Genomic DNA, 16,688 nt, shown 5'->3' on the forward strand with positions numbered 1-16,688 from the left:
ATCCCTCAAGGGCTTTCCTCCAAACCCTTTACAGATGGCTACATCTCATTACTGGACACTGCAGTGAATCCTGCCACAGCCTCCCACAACAACAACAGGATACATCAGAGAACACAGAGGAGGAATCCTACTTATGTCGCTTGTCAGAACACGGCACCTCCTGGAGATGTACACACTGGGTCTGCGCAAGACGTGCTTAGCAACCGAGGTCTGACAGGAAAACAAAGCACTTAGCTACAGTAGGTATAATTCCCCCCGCAGCTTCATCAGAAAGACACACAGGCCGGGGCAATGCCAACCGGTGTTCTCACCTCAGCTTCACCACCTGCGCCACATTCACTCACCACTGCATCTCCCGACAATGTTTCCTCCAACGTTCCTTCCATGAAGGTGATCGTTTCCTCTGACTTTCCTTCCATCAAGGTGATCGTTCCTCTCACATTACTTCCATCAAGGTGACCATTTCCTCCGATGTTCCTTCCATCAAGGTGATCGTTCCTCTCACATTACTTCCATCAAGGTGATCGTTCCTCTCACATTACTTCCATCAAGGTGATCGTTCCTCTCACATTACTTCCATCAAGGTGATCGTTCCTCTCACATTACTTCCATCAAGGTGATCGTTCCTCTCACATTACTTCCATCAAGGTGATCGTTCCTCTGACATTCCTTCCATCAAGGTGACCGTTTCCTCTGACATTCCTTCCATCAAGGTGACCGTTTCCTCTGATGTACCTTCCATCCAGGTGACTGAAAACAAAAGTAAAACACAGAAAAGCGGTGGTTTTGAGGCAGGTGATGGACATGACCAGCCTAAGAGCCTCCTTCAAAGCCTCCTTCACTCATGCTGCCAAACTTACCCTCGTAAAACTGACTATCCTACCGATCCTTGACTTCGGCGATGTCATTTACAAAATAGACTCCAACACTCTACTCAGCAAATTGGATGTACTGTAGCTATCACAGTGCCATCCATTTTGTCACCAAAGCCCCATATACCACCCACCATTACGACCTGTATGCTCTCATTGGCTAGGCCCTCGCTACATATTCGTCGCCAAACCCACTGGCTCCAGATCATCTAAGTCTTTGCTAGGTAAAGCCCTGCCTTATCTCAGCTCACTGGTCACCATAGCAACACCCACCCATATCACGCGCTCCAGCAGGTATATTTCACTGGTCATCCCCAAAGCCAACACCTACTTTGGCTGCCTTTCCTTCCAGTTCTCTGCTGCCAATAACTGGAACGAATTGCAAAAAAGCTGGAGACTTATATCTCCCTCACTAACTTTAAGCATCAGCTGTCAGAGCAGCTTACCGATCACTGCACCTGTACACAGCCCATCTGTAAATAGCCCACCCAACTACCTCATCCCCATATTGTTATTATTATAATATTTGTTTTGCTCTTTTGCACCCCAGTATCTCTACTTGCACATCATCATCTGCACATCCATCACTCCAGTATTAATGCTAAATTGTGATTATTTCGCCACTATGGCCTATTTATTGCCTTCTTACTATATTTACATTTACATAATTTACTTCTTGCCTAATCTTACTACATTTACACACACTGTACATATATCTTTTTCTATTTCTATTGACTGTATGTTTGTTAATCCCATGTGTAACTCTGTGTTGTTGTTTTTGTCGCACTGCTTTGCTTTATCTTGGCCAGGTCACAGTTGTAAATGAGAACTTGTTCTCAACTAGCCTACCTGGTTAAATAAAGGTGAAATAAATGTTTTAAAAAATAATAACAAAAAAAAGAGTCAGAACGCTTTTATTTTCTGGCTCAATTCTCCCTCTCGACTCGATGTTGGGTACTCCTTATCACCCCTGCTCAATTCTCCCTCTCGACTCGATGTTGGGTACTCCTTATCACCCCTGCTCAATTCTCCCTCTCGACTCGATGTTGGGTACTCCTTATCACCCCTGCTCAATTCTCCCTCTCGACTCGATGTTGGGTACTCCTTATCACCCCTGCTCAACTCTCCCTCTCGACTCGATGTTGGGTACTCCTTATCACCCCTGCTCAATTCTCCCTCCCGACTCGATGTTGGGTACTCCTTATCACCCCTGCTCAACTCTCCCTCTCGACTCGATGTTGGATACTCCTTATCACCCCTGCTCAATTCTCTCTCTCGACTCGATGTTGGGTACTCCTTATCACCCCTGCGCAATTCTCCCTCTCGACTCGATGTTGGGTACTCCTTATCACCCCTGCTCAACTCTCCCTCTCGACTCGATGTTGGGTACTCCTTATCACCCCTGCTCAATTCTCCCTCTCGACTCGATGTTGGGTACTCCTTATCACCCCTGCTCAACTCTCCCTCTCAACTTAATGTTGAGTACTCCTTATCACCCCTGCTCAACTCTCCCTCTCGACTCAATGTTGGGTACTCCTTATCACCCCTGCTCAACTCTCCCTCTCGACTCGATGTTGGGTACTCCTTATCACCCCTGCTCAACTCTCCCTCTCGACTCGATCTCGACTCGATGTTGGGTACTCCTTATCACCCCTGCTCAATTCTCCCTCTCGACTCGATGTTGGGTACTCCTTATCACCCCTGCTCAATTCTCCCTCTCGACTCGATATTGGGTACTCCTTATCACCCCTGCTCAATTCTCCCTCTCGACTCGATATTGGGTACTCCTTATCACCCCTGCTCAATTCTCCCTCTCGACTCGATATTGGGTACTCCTTATCACCCCTGCTCAACTCTCCCCCTCGACTCGATGTTGGGTACTCCTTTTCACCCCTGCTCAACTCTCCCTCTGGACTCGATGTTGGGTACTCCTTTTCACCCCTGCTTTTCCGATTTAGACCCCACTTGGGGCATTATTGTGGGTGATACTGTACATGTGTATCAGAGGGCCAGTCTTAAAAGGTAGGAAGTTCAGAAAAGGTGTCGAACACTGGAAGGAATATCTCAATCCAGACAACCCCTCTAAAATGTCAATCGTCACACTAGTTTTTGGTCTCAAAAACATTTTTTTACGTATTTTTATTATTTGAGATAACAAGTGCAAGTCCAAAAAGGCAACACCCTCATTAACCTTCAGCAGCCTTAGCTGGGTAACAATGACAGCATGAAGAGACCAGGGGAGGGTAGTGAACTGTTGAAGTCAATAAAGCAGATTTGGAGGAGTTGGCATGAAAAGAACATGACCAGACTCCCATCCTCACACTCAAGTGTCCAAATAAGCTGTTTGGATGCAGCAGGACACGAATAATGGATATTAACATTCAATATCCCTCATTTAGACTTGACTACTATAGGGTTGCATTGGGTTTGTATGGCACAAAGAGCAGCTAGATTTAACTGGATGACAGTCTTATTTGGAGTCCTGACATCACAATGAGTCTATTGAGGAAATACAATTCGGTCCAGTGACTCATGTTGCAACAAGCAACACTTGTCGTTATTATGTATCCTGCCAAGATGTAATATGAGGAAATCCACTTGTAGGTGTAAAGTCGTCAGCAATGACAATTCTCAAAAAGACAAACAAATCAAGTTGTTCTGCATTGTTCTCAGTGCCCTTGCTTTCATCCATTTAAATTACACCGAAAAGTGAAAGAGATGGCAAACGAATACAACACATGGACATTCTAATCTGAAAAAATGCAATTGTTTCAAAACTAGATGCCGTGGGCATAACATTTAGCCAGTCAATAGCTCTAGCACAATGTCTGCACTCCCTATTGGCAAAATGAAAGTCAATGGGCAGTCAGAGGAGGCTCTATTCTTGCTGCGTGCGGCCATGTGCCTCGGCTCTCATCTCGAAGGCACTGAGCAGAGCTATGGTAGCTGATTTAGAAGACACAAAAAGGCTCAAAACAATGCAACACTGTTTGTCGAGCATGCAATGGCTATTAGTGGGGTCAATTCAAATGAAATTGTATTTGTCACATGCGCCGAATACAACCGGTGTCATTACAGTGAAATGTATACTTACGAGCCCTTAACCAACAATGCAGTTTTAAGAAAAAGAACACATCTAACATATCTAATACAACCACATGCTTTCACTGTCAATTTTATAGGATACCGTTAAGGGTTAAGTTTTTCTGACTGAAATCCGTCATCACCATCAGTACCTCATGTCCACCCTCCTAACCACAACTGCTACTCTGCAATCAGCACTAGATTGTACTAAACAGCAGGAAAAGCTTTGGGCAACTCAACACAGACAAAGCCGTTACTGTGGAAAACCGTCATCACTGACAGCCAAGTGACATTGCTGGCCAATCACAGACTTTTACAATTCTGCCACAACTTCCAACAAAGGTAAACTGGGATGATATTGCAAGTTCATCAATATTCATTTACAGTTGAGTTGGGCTAAACCTCCCTCTGTCATTGACCGTTATTCATACGGCCCAGAGAAGCCAATTGAGTGGCAATACAACCATCAATCACTGTAGTTAATTGGCTGTAGTCCTATGGAGCAAAGAACATCTTAGCAGAGGAGGAACCTTATAGATCTGTGTTTCGGTTCTCCTGTGCTGTTTGGGTTCTCCTGCGACACACAACATTCCAGAGATAGATGAGCCCCACAGTGACAATCATTTATTAGGCTTCTCTCCTACATTGCACTACAGGTCGCTTCGGCAGATTATATGTTGGAGGTAATGATGTTTCGGTAATGTGGCTCACAGTATGCACTGCTCTTTACAGGGTGATTTATGAAGACAATGAGATTGCACGAGAATTGGGTTCAATCAGTATTTGTTTTCTTACCAATACTTTAGCTGCACCTGATTGAGCTTGCCCGGCACAATGGAACCAGTGGAATAGTCCCAAATGTGCACTACAAACCCCACCCACCTGGCACTCCAGACAGGCTCAAAGTATTTGGAAGAAAACAAATACTATTTGAACCAGCAGGTCTGGATTGTACATTGTGGACAGAGGTTTGGGCCTTAGGAATTGTGCCTGTCAATACAGGAGCATGAACAGGGTGGCATGAGCCAAAAGGATTTGTATTAGCTTTTTAGGAGGGCGTTAGATGTTGGCTAAATAGGTCAACCATCTGGCCGCAACGTTCACTCAACCATTTTATAGGGGCAACAAACAGCCAAAATCGAGAGATCAAATGTAAAAATTTTGACCCATCATTATGTCTCATTTGAAGCTCTGTCAACATCATTTGGAGAAAAACAAAACAAAATCCCTTAGGGATGATCATGTGGTCAGTGCTGCACATTGCATTTAGTCCCATTTAACATCAGAACCATAAAAGTCTGTGCTTTCGATCACGTCAGTACTACTTACTAAGTACTGATGGTAAATGCACTGCCTTGGTCCGTTAGCAGTACATTGGGGATGGCGTATGAGAAGAGCCGGATTAAGAAATCATAGGCCCGGGGCTTGGATTTTTTTAGAGCCTAGTCTTATTGTAAAAACATGTCAATTAAATGTAAAAATGTATTACCTTTTAATGTGGCATGAACAAGACCATTATGTTTTTTAATGTTCAATGATTGTGATAGACTCATGTTTCACAGGTAGGACTACGGGGTACCCCCACTATTTATTTTGCTGGGACTCCGTATCACCCCTGGTACACTTACATCTGTGCCCTAATTGGTTAACTGCTATGATGTTTTTTCTCTCTTTTTCTTCCTAATAAATCATGCACCCAACCAAGGCAGCAGGTTCGTGGAACCCACTTGGGCCCCCTGCCTCCTCCCCTCTCCCTGACTGATGATCAGCAGAGCGGCAGTAGACTATCTACTGTCATTAAAGGACCTTTATGTTTTCAAGTTTTCTCAGCCTCTGTAAGCCTCTGGGTTAATATGGCCCTGCGTATGAGAAGCAAGGATTTACAGCAACCAAAGTTAACCTTGTGTTTGTTTCTTGATAGGACTTGGACAACAGCTCAAATGTATTTTTATTCATAATTTATTCATCCTGTATTCACACAGGTGATCCTATTGAGATTGAAATTATATTTTAGAAGGGAGACCTGTCCTAAATGCCACACTGCAAACTAGTTGCTGGGGGTAAGAGGAGAGTTATGGGAAAGGAATGCATTTAGAGTAGCCATAGAGATCACTAAGGGGGGAAACAGGGATGGGACAACTAGTAAGACTAGCACCCATCCTATGGACAGCAGCACAATAAACAACCAATCCCAAAGCTGTTTTTGTATCTTGGTTACATTGAAGGAAAAGGAGTCCCATAAACTCAATGCAACATGAGAAGGATTTAGTTGCTAACTTGCTATCCAGGTATGCTCAAATTAGGGATAACTCATAACAGCTACTGTATGTATGTGTATGTATGATGAAGTTGTTGTTGCATGTGTGGGTGTGGGGGGGGGGGGGGTTATAAATAGCCGCATTCATGTTTTCCCATGATGTTTGGGATTTGATAACAGGGTAAGACTGGTAGGCGTGGTGCTTCTATACACAGACTGTAACAACCAAGACGTGGTTGAAATCACACCAGAGGATTCTGGACCGATTCTGGGGAGTGGATGTGTATTTTGTGTGGCCACCACTGTATTCTTAGCTTCATATTAGCCATGGTGAAGAAACAGAAGCCATTCAATCCTGTCTCAGTACCACCACAGCATTCATATACAAGTCAACCATGTAGTTGTTGTTCTTGTGTGAAGGGTAGGTAAATAAACTAGCATTAGCAACTAAACCTGAAGCTAATGTAGCATTATCCACTAACTAGCATTAGCAACTAAACCTGAAGCTAATGTAGCATTATCCACTAACTAGCATTAGCAGAAACAAAGATTTACTTCTTCAGGCCCTGAGAACCTGCCAAGTGCTAGATGACACACAAAGGTATTCAATGGATGTTGAATGAGAGATTTATTAGGCTTGTATTTGGATTAGATTATGAAATTGCCTGCTTTTAAGTTCAGAAGCATTAACATACTCATATTTGAAACCACTTTTCTGGATACCTCATCAGTGCACAACTGACAGAATTTTCTAAAGCCTCCAGAGGTAATATGAAATTTAAAAAAGTTAATTAAAATCAAACCAAACTGCCTTGAAACGTAAAATAAAATGCCACTTTGGCAATAAAAAAACCTCTGCAGACTAACATTTCATTCAATGTGACGCTCCTGCTACACAGAAACCAACCAAAATCAACTGTATTTCTCATTATTTCAATTCACAAGATAAAATTTACGTGAGCGTCAGCCATCGAGAACTGAACCTCTGCGATTCTTGAGCTTGGCGCTGTCGACGCAATGAGAGCAAAACAGCAGCTTTCATTGACTTCAATGCTGGACGCCCGATGCCTGTAGTGCTGCAGGGCCTTGAGACTCACTCTTCACTGATTTCTCTTCTAAGCAGCCGAAGGCAACACAGACGTCATACCAGAGTCTATGATATGGTCCTTATATGAACCAGCACTTCACTGACCTAAAGGGGCCTGATAAAAACCTCCCTCCCTCCTTTCTATCTTCCTCCTCTCCATCCACGTTTCCTTTAGTTCCTTACCTCCCAGTCAGGTGAGCCTTGTGAGAGGGCTGGCTAATAACAGAACCACACATAGGTTTCAGATTGCTCTCCTCACTCTCTGATGTGTTAGCTAATGAAGGAGGTAGATGTAGCTATGGTAATACCCTCCGGGTGGGTTTACACAGTGGAATAACGCGATCATGCAGTCAGGAGTTCAAATCAAATCAAACTTTATTTGTCACATGTGCCGAATACACAATGTCACCTTTCACCTTACCGTGAAATGCTTATTTACAAGCCCTTAACCAACAGTGCAGTTCAAGAAGAGTTAAGAAAGTAACACAATAAAATAACAATAACGTGGAAATATACAGGGGGTACCGGTACCGGTACCGAGTCAATGTGCGGGGGTACAGGTTAGTCAAGGAAATATGTACATGTAAGGTAGGGGTGAAGTGACTATGCATATATAATAAACAGTGAGTAGCAGCAGTGTAAAAATCTAATGGGGGGGGTCAATGTAAATAATACGGTGGCCTTGGGCAGTGAGTGGGGCTCGCTTACCTGGTTCAGCAGTGGGTCAATGTGCCTCTGGGACGACGGCGTCCGTAACACTCTCTTTCCCCAGAAGGACCTGTGTGCACTTAAATCAGATCACACAGGATAAGTGAGAGCACATACAGTATGGGGAAGGTTAAGAGTGTGTTATATTTAAAGGGATACTACACCATTCTGGCAATTCATTTTGTGTCTCTGCGTTTTTATGTCTGCTTGCAGTATGAAGGAAGTTAGAGGCAGTTTCGCGAGCCAATGCTAACTAGCGTTAGTGCAATGACTGGACGTCTACAGGTACGCTAGCGACCCAAGACCAGCGGTGCATATAATCAGTTTAAAGCAGTGTCCTTTCCTTTGCACTGATGTGAAAACACATAACAGCAGAAAGTAACTCCCTGGTAGGAATCCACCATGTGCATTCACGCACTCTATCTTATGTAGCTGATGGAGACGAAGAGGAAGCCACATTATACTATTGAGATGCACCTGAGGCACTTGAGATTGCTCACCTGATAGAAGTGTTGAATTCGTTTAGCAACATATTTGGTCTCAGCACACTCTTGATTGGAGGGATTGGACAAGGATGTTCACTCGCACCGCTTACATGTTTTGAGTCATCTACATAAACTGATACAGGCCGTATGAAGGCCCCTCGTGCACTTACCAGTACTGTAGTGTGTGAGTGTACTGTGTGTGTGTGTATACTGTAGTGTGTGTCATTATGAAAAAGGTAAACAGACATTCTGTTAGTGTATTATTTCAATGGAGTCTTCAATACAGAAGAGAGATTAGGAGTTAAGAGAATGTAGGAGTCGATAGGAGTCGTAAAGAGAATATAGGAGTCAATAGGAGTCATTAAGAGAATATAAGAGTCGATATGAGTCGTAAAGAGAATATAGGAGTCGATAGGAGACAATAGGAGCCGATAGGAGAAAGAGGAGCAAACACTGAGTGTTCAAAACATTAAGCAAACCTGCTCTTTCCAAGACAGACTGGTCAGGTGACTCAAACATTTTTTTTTTTAAGCCTTGAGACAATTGAGACATGGATTTAAGTGACTTTGAACGGGGTATGGTAGTAGGTGCCAGGCACACCGGTTTGAGTGTGTCAAGAACTGTAACCATGCTGGGTTTTTCAAGCTCAACAGTTTCCCATTTGTATAAAGAATGGTCCCCCACCCAAAGAACATCCAGTCAACTTGACATAACTGTGGGAAGCATTGGAGTCAACAGCATCGCTTTCAACAGCTTGTAGAGTCCACGCCCCGACGAATTGAGGCTGTTCTTTTTTTATTTATGCATTTATTTTTTGAACTTTTACCCCTAATGTGGTGATATCCAATTGGTAGTTACAGTCTTGTCTCATCGCGAGAGCCGAAGGTCGAGAGCCATGCGTCCTCCGAAACACGACCCTGCCAAGCATCACTGCTTCTTGACACACTGCTCGCTTAACCCGGAAGCCAGCCGCACCAATGCGTCAGAGGAAACACCATCCAGTAGGCAACCGAAGTCAGCTTGCTGGTGCTCAGCCCACCACAAGGAGTCTCTAAAGCGCGAATGGACAAGGAAATCCGGCCGGCCAAACCCTCCCCTAACCTGGACGACGCTGGGCCAATTGTGCATCGCCTGATGGTTTTCCTGGTCACGACTGGCTGTGACACCGCCTGGGATCGAACCTGGTTCTGTAGTGATGCCTCAAACACTGTGATGCAGTGCCTTAGACCAGTTCGCCACTCGGGAGGCACAAATTGAGGTTGTTTTGAGGGCAAAAGGGAGTGCAACTCAATATTTGGACGGTGATCCTAATGTTTTGTACACTCAGTATATATTGAGTGCTTATGTGGTGCAAACCTGTGATTTTGCTCAGTGACCAAAATACACCCTCTGATTCACACACTGGTCCAGCTTTCAGGCTCCACTTCCCAGCAGGCTTTCGTCCACACACACACACACACACACACACACACACACACACACACACACACACACACACACACACACACACACACACACACACACACACACACACACACTTTCCTCCACATTATGTAACATTGTAACAGACTCCCCACAGCAATACAAACAGGACACCTACACCCGGATAAGGTCAGGTGTTTGATGAGGTAACACAAGGATAGGAAGAGGAAGGAGGGGTAACCATGGTGACCAAGGGGTATAGAGAACGTGACCTCACAAAGCATACATTACTGATCTGCTCCTGTGTCTTTCTCAGTCTCTGCAGCTCTGGCGTGTCCGATACAATGCTGAAGCCTCTGCCTTTGCTATCCTCAAAGTCCTTTTTGTATTTCACCTGAAACAAGAGATAGGGATGAGGTTTGAAAACAGTACTTATTTGTAAAACTTTGCCATCTGAAAATGCTGCCTTTCGACAGTGATTCTAAACTTCAGCACAATAGTCTGGCAAGTGTTGTGATGGGAAATTGGAGAGCCTACTGTTCTGAAGTGAAGATACCGGGGGAAAAATAACTTAGTCTAAAAAAAAATGTTTTGTTTGGAAATAAACTGGTCAATTTAAGTTTGTTCTTGGTTCCATTTATTCTCTGAAAAAAAAACAGAAGATAGAGGGGGTGAATTGAAAGTGTTGTTTTGCAGTTCCTTTTATCACTGAAGAGCAAGACAACAATTCCAACAAAATTATTATTGATTCAAAGCCTTTCATGTTGTAGAAACCCACATGCTATAGAATAGTTTTCTGTAGGGAACATATTAAACACAAATTAGACCAATCTTCATCCTTGACTAGCCTCTTGGAGTTTCAAGAGCTTTAATTCTCCAACACTTTGAAGTCTCACATAAGCTCTGACAAAGTATTAATGTTCACACCTGATCGTTATCTTAATGTGCAGAATAATTATACTTTGTCAAGGGCACGCTAGGAATCATTTATACATCACTAGACTGCTATATAGGATTGTAAACATAATTATATAGCCTCAATTCAATTCACTATAACTTTTTTTGTCCCCGAAGGGCAATTTGGGTGTGGTGCAGGACACATGAAAACATTTGACATACACTCCCCCACGTATATATTTTGACAGTGAAGCTAAAACTTTCATTTGGCTCTATACGGCAGCATTTTGGATGTGAGATCAAATGATTTCTATGAAGTGACAGTACATAATGTCACCTTTTATTTGAGGGTATTTTCATACATATCTGTTTAACCATTTAGAAATGAAATCAATTTATCTATCTAGTCCTCCCATTTGAAGGTGTCATGAATATTTGGACAAATTCACTTATAGTGTATTACATTTAGTCAAAAGTTGAGTATTTGGTCCCAAATTCCTAGCACACAATGACTACTCTACAAACTTGTTGGCTGCATTAGTAGTTTGTTTTGGTTGTGTTTCGGGTTAGGTTGTGCACAATATAAATTAATGGTAAATAACATATGTCATTTTGGAGTAATCGTTATTGTAAATAACAATAGAATATGTTTCTGGACACTTCTACATTAATGTGGATGCTACCATGGTTACGTACAATCATGAATAAAATCATGAATAATCATTAGTGAGAAAGTTATAGAGCAATAAATATCATACCCCCCAAAAATGCTAACCTCCTCTGTTATTGGTAAGGGTGAAAGGTTAGCATGTTTTGGGGGCACGATATTTGTGCAACTGTAACTTTCTCACGGATTTCACCCCAAAGTAGCCTATCATTGGCGATATTCTGTCCTTCAGTATTAATAGTCTTTTATCCTGGGGCTTTGCTACCGTTATGTAAGGCTCAACCAGTGAGTTATTACTCATATCATTAGCCTATCAAATTAGAGCTTGAAAAACACGGGCTGATAAATATGCCCGCCGTTCATGTCATGTCATACTGACAGCACAAGGAAACAGCTGGGACGAAGGGGCAGTTCATTCCTCTGAGTTTTCACACATAGCAGGGCTGGAGCAAAAGTCTGCATACCGACTACCAGGAGCTAGAAGCTCACATAAATACGGTCTATGTTACACATCATATGAATGAAATACGTTCTCAGGTACTCTCATAAGATTAATATACCTTTATTGGTCAATTGCACCCCAGGTCCAACCGAATCTGTTTTTAACCCAACCTCTCACATACACATACAGGTTTTGGAGAGGTGCGGGAGCTGCCACGCACTGGGAGCTGTTGCTGTGGGAGGTTAAGTTTCTTGCTCAAGGGCAAAATGTCTTCTAGGAATTGATACCAGCAACCCTCCGGATGCCAGCTCACTTCCCGCCAGATTTGAACTGGCATCCCTCCAGTTGATGCCTCTAATCACTAGGCTACCTGCCACCCCCAGTCTTCTCAGTGCTTGCTTCTGCTGGGTGACTCACTGATACACACATTAAAATGTCACATGTACAAAACTCGTACATTGCGTAATACATCCATTATGCAGACATTTCAAAGTGTACCAGTGTGCTTTGATGGAAACAGATATAGACACTAACAGGGCATCTCAGTTGGTGTGAAGAAGCTTGTGTCTATTGGGTAGTGATGAGAAATGCTCTGCTTTGCTCCCCTGTTACAGTCAGTAAGCACGGAGAGACAGAGAGACAGAGAGAGCGAGAGAGGAATGTAGCAGACAGACAGACAGACAGACAGACAGACAGACAGACAGACAGACAGACAGACAGACAGACAGACAGACAGACAGACAGACAGACAGACAGACAGACAGACAGACAGACAGACAGACAGACAGACAGACAGACAGACAGACAGACAGACAGACAGACAGACAGTGTAAGGCGTCTAGGTGTAGCAGGTAAGGCGGAGTCAGGCGCAGGACACAGAGATGAATAATTCAAGTAACTTTACTCAAAACAACAAAATTCCAAGAAGGAAAATAATCAAGTTCACAAATACAGACTAACTTACAAATGAACAAACACGCACAAAACCATGGGGGAGCCAGAGGATTAAATAAGGAACCTATAATTATGGGAATGGAAACCAGGTGTGTACAATGAAGACAAAACAAATGGAAAATTAAAAGTGGATCGGTGGCGGCTAGAAAACCGGTGACGTCGACCGCCGAACGCTGCCCGAACAAGGAGAGGGACCAACTTCGATGGACAGACAGACAGACAGAGAGAGAGAAAAGTTGTGGAGTAAAAGTAATCAAAAATATAAATTAGTAGGGTACAGATACCCCAAAAAACGACTTACATTTTTTAAATTAAGTACTTAACAGGACTGCAAACATTCCATAACAAAGCCATCACTTACAGAGAGATGAAGCTATTTGGCCCTAAACAGACCACTGTGAATGACCCAAAATGAAGGAAAGCTATGCACAGATTCTGTGAGGATGGCCTTGCTATTGAGAGAGGCCACCATAGGCAGACCTGGATCTCAAGAGAAGACAGGCTATGTGCACACTGCCCACAAAATGAGGTGGAAACTGAGCTGCACTTCCTAACCTCCTGCCAAATGTATGACCATATCAGAGACACAAACTCAGTAAAAGAAAACGTCCCTTTTTCAGGACCCTGTCTTTCAAAGATAACTTGTAAAAATGTCAAAATAACTTCACAGATCTTCATTGTAAAGGTTTTAAACACTGTTTCCCATGATTGTTCAATGAACCATAAACAATTAATGTACATGCACCAGTGGAACGGTTGTTAAGATACTAACAGCTTACAGACAGCAGGCAATTAAGGTCACAGTTATGAAAACTTAGGACACTAAAGAGGCCTTTCTACTGAAAACACCAAAAGAAAGATGACCAGGGTCCCTGCTCATCTGCATGAACATGCCTTAGGCATGCTGCAAGGAGGCATGAGGACTGCAGATGTGGCCAGGGCAATAAATTGCCATGTCCGTACTATGAGACCCGAACATCACACCTGTGGGACAAGTACAGGAGGGTAACAACAACTGAGTTACACCAGGAACGCACAATCCCTCCATCAGTGCTCAGACTGTCCGCAATAGGCTGAGAGAGGCTGGACTGAGGGCTTGTAGGCCTGTTGTAAGGCAGGTCCTATGGGCACAATCCCACCGTCGCTGGACTAGACAGGACTGGCAAAAAGTGCTCTTTACTGACGTTTAATGTTTTTGTCTCACCAGGGGCGATGGTCGGATTCGCGTTTATTGTCGAAGGAATGAGCCTTACACCGAGGCCTGTACTCTGGAGCAGGATCAATTTGGAGGTGGAGGGTCCGTCATGGTCTGGGGCGGTGTGTCACAGCATCATCGGACTGAGCTTGTTGTCATTGCAGGCAATCTCAACGCTGTGCCTTACAGGGAAGACATCCTCCTCCCTCATGTGGTACCCTTCCTGCAGGCTCATCCTGACATGACCCTCCAGCATGACAATGCTACCAGCCATACTACTCGTTATGTGCGTGATTTCCTGCAAGACAGGAATATCAGTGTTCTGCCATGGCCAGCGAAGAACCCGGATCTCAATCCCATTGAGCACGTCTGGGTGGGACCTGTTGGATTGGAGGGTGAGGGCTAGAGCCATTCCCCCCAGAAATGTCCAGGAACTTGCAGGTGCCTTGGTGGAAGAGTGGGGTAACATCGCACAGCAAGAACTGCCAAATCTGGTGCAGTCCATAAGGAGGAAATGCACTGCGGTACTTAATGCAGCTGGTGGCCACACCAGATACTGACTGTTACTTTTGATTTTGACCCCACTTTGTTCAGGGACACATGATTCCATTTCTGTTAGTCACATGTCTGTGGAACGTGTTCAGTTTATGTCTCAGTTGTTGAATCTTGCTATGTTCATACAAATATTTACACGTTAAGTTTGATGAAAATAAACGCAGTTGACAGTGAGAGGAATTTTTTTGTTGTTGCTGAGTTTATTTCCTTTAGATTACACAAACCCATAAATAATTATTTATTGGGTGAAAATACCACAGTGTGCCATCACAGTAGCAAGATTTGTGACCTGTTGCCACAATAAAAGGGCAAACAGTGAAGAACAAACCCCATTGTAAATACAAACCATATTTATGTTTATTTATTTTCCCTTTTGTACTTCAACTATTTGCACATTGTTACAACACTGCATATAGATATAATATGACATTTGAAATGGAACTGTTGTGAGTATAATGTTTGCTGTTAATTTTATATTGTTTATTTCACTTTTGTTTATTATCAATTTCACTTGCTTTGGCAATGTAAAAATATGTTTCCCATGTCAATAAAGCCCTGTGAATTGAATTGAGAGAGAGGGAGGGAGGAAGAGAGAAAGAGAGAGAGGGAGGGAGGAAGAGAGAAAGAGAGAGAGGGAGGGAGAAAGAGAGAAAGAGAGAGAGGGAGGGAGAAAGAGAGAATGAGAGAGAGGGAGGGAGAAAGAGAGAATGAGAGAGAGGGAGGGAGGGAGGAAGAGAGAAAGAGGCCGTTATTACCCGACACTGGCCGGTAAATGCCAATGATGGGTAATAACGGTCCCTTTTATTACTGCAACTGTGGACAACACCGATAGAGACAGCAATAACAAACAAAGACATGGCTGCTGAGGATGCTGCTCTCCACAGAGGATGCTGCTCTCCACAGAGGATGCTGATTTACACTGTGGATGCTGCTCTCCACAGAGGATGCTGTTTTACACTGTGGATGCTGCTCTCCACTGAGGATGCTTCTCTCCACAGAGGATGCTGTTTTACACTGAGGATGCTGCTCTCCACTGAGGATGCTTCTCTCCACAGAGGATGCTGTTTTACACTGAGGACGCGCTCGGTTGGTTTTATGGACTGGGATCAGTATAAGTTGGTAACACTGACTGGGTTTGCAAAGAATTGTGGGCTGATTTTAGAGGGGTGGATGGCTACCTCACATGGTTTCTCTGACTCCTAGCATTTCAGATCGTCTGGTCACACAGAGTGGTCTACACAGCCATTGTGGGGGGTGCTTGGCCGCCAGACAATATGAGCAGGGGCAAATATGAGCTCAGTGACTGTGTCAGGGTCACTCATCCAGCTAGGGGACAGAGAGGGAGTATTGTCCTCGGCCAGTTAACGGACAAAAGCTGAAAGTGCACCAGGCACGATGCCAGAACAGTGTCTCCTCTCTCACATGGAGAGAGAAACGAGCGTATTTAACAGACACACTCATTGGACAAAACACACATGAAGATGAATCAATGACAGATGAACACTCAACGTGCAAGAGCTAGTTCTGAAAGTGAGAGACTGGAGTGATTGATAGGCATCTGTATTTCACGTACTAGTGTGTGTGTGTGTGTGTATGTGTGTGTATGTGTGTGTGTGTGAGTGTGTGATGCCCCTCTCCCTGGTCTGTGACAATAGCTTGACTCCTTTAGGAAATGACTTAGTGGATCTCTCTCTCTCTCTGTGTGTGTGTGTGTGTGTGTGTGTGTGTGTGTGTGTGTGTGTGTGTGTGTGTGTGTGTGTGTGTGTGTGTGTGTGTGTGTGTGAGTCCTTCTGTCCCTCCCCTCCAGTAAGCCAATAAATAAATCAAATCGTATTTATCACACACACCGAATAAAACAGGCCAAACCGTGATTTAAAAAAAATAAGTCAGTTAAGAACAAATTCTTATTTTCAAATGACGGCCTAGGAACAGTGGGATAACTGCCTTGTTCAGGGGCAGAACGACAGATTTGTACCTTGTCAGCTTGGGGATTTGAACTTGCAACCTTGCGGTTACTAGTTCAACGCTCTAACCACTAGGCTACCCTGCCGCCCCAAGATTAC

At 43.8% G+C, this 16,688-nt stretch overlaps 1 protein-coding gene and 1 long non-coding RNA gene across 3 annotated transcripts in view; both read right to left on the reverse strand.

Moving 5' to 3' along the window:
• LOC109909869 (uncharacterized) overlaps nt 1-9,087 on the reverse strand; it is a 43,952-nt gene extending 34,865 nt beyond the window's left edge. For both annotated transcript variants that reach the window (XR_004204041.1, XR_002257810.2), the window contains exons 1-2: nt 8,009-9,087; nt 345-750 (exon numbers count right to left, since the gene is read on the reverse strand). This is a non-coding gene — a long non-coding RNA (uncharacterized LOC109909869). The remainder of the gene's footprint in view (nt 1-344; nt 751-8,008) is intronic.
• LOC109909860 (LIM zinc-binding domain-containing Nebulette-like) overlaps nt 1-16,688 on the reverse strand; it is an 85,250-nt gene that overhangs the window by 39,480 nt on the left and 29,082 nt on the right. The window contains exon 4 of the mRNA XM_020508924.2: nt 10,202-10,309. Within this exon, the coding sequence (XP_020364513.1) occupies nt 10,202-10,309 (108 nt within the window). The remainder of the gene's footprint in view (nt 1-10,201; nt 10,310-16,688) is intronic.

The sequence above is a fragment of the Oncorhynchus kisutch genome, linkage group LG18 (genome assembly GCF_002021735.2).
Source record: "Oncorhynchus kisutch isolate 150728-3 linkage group LG18, Okis_V2, whole genome shotgun sequence".
Lineage (NCBI taxonomy): Eukaryota > Metazoa > Chordata > Actinopteri > Salmoniformes > Salmonidae > Oncorhynchus > Oncorhynchus kisutch.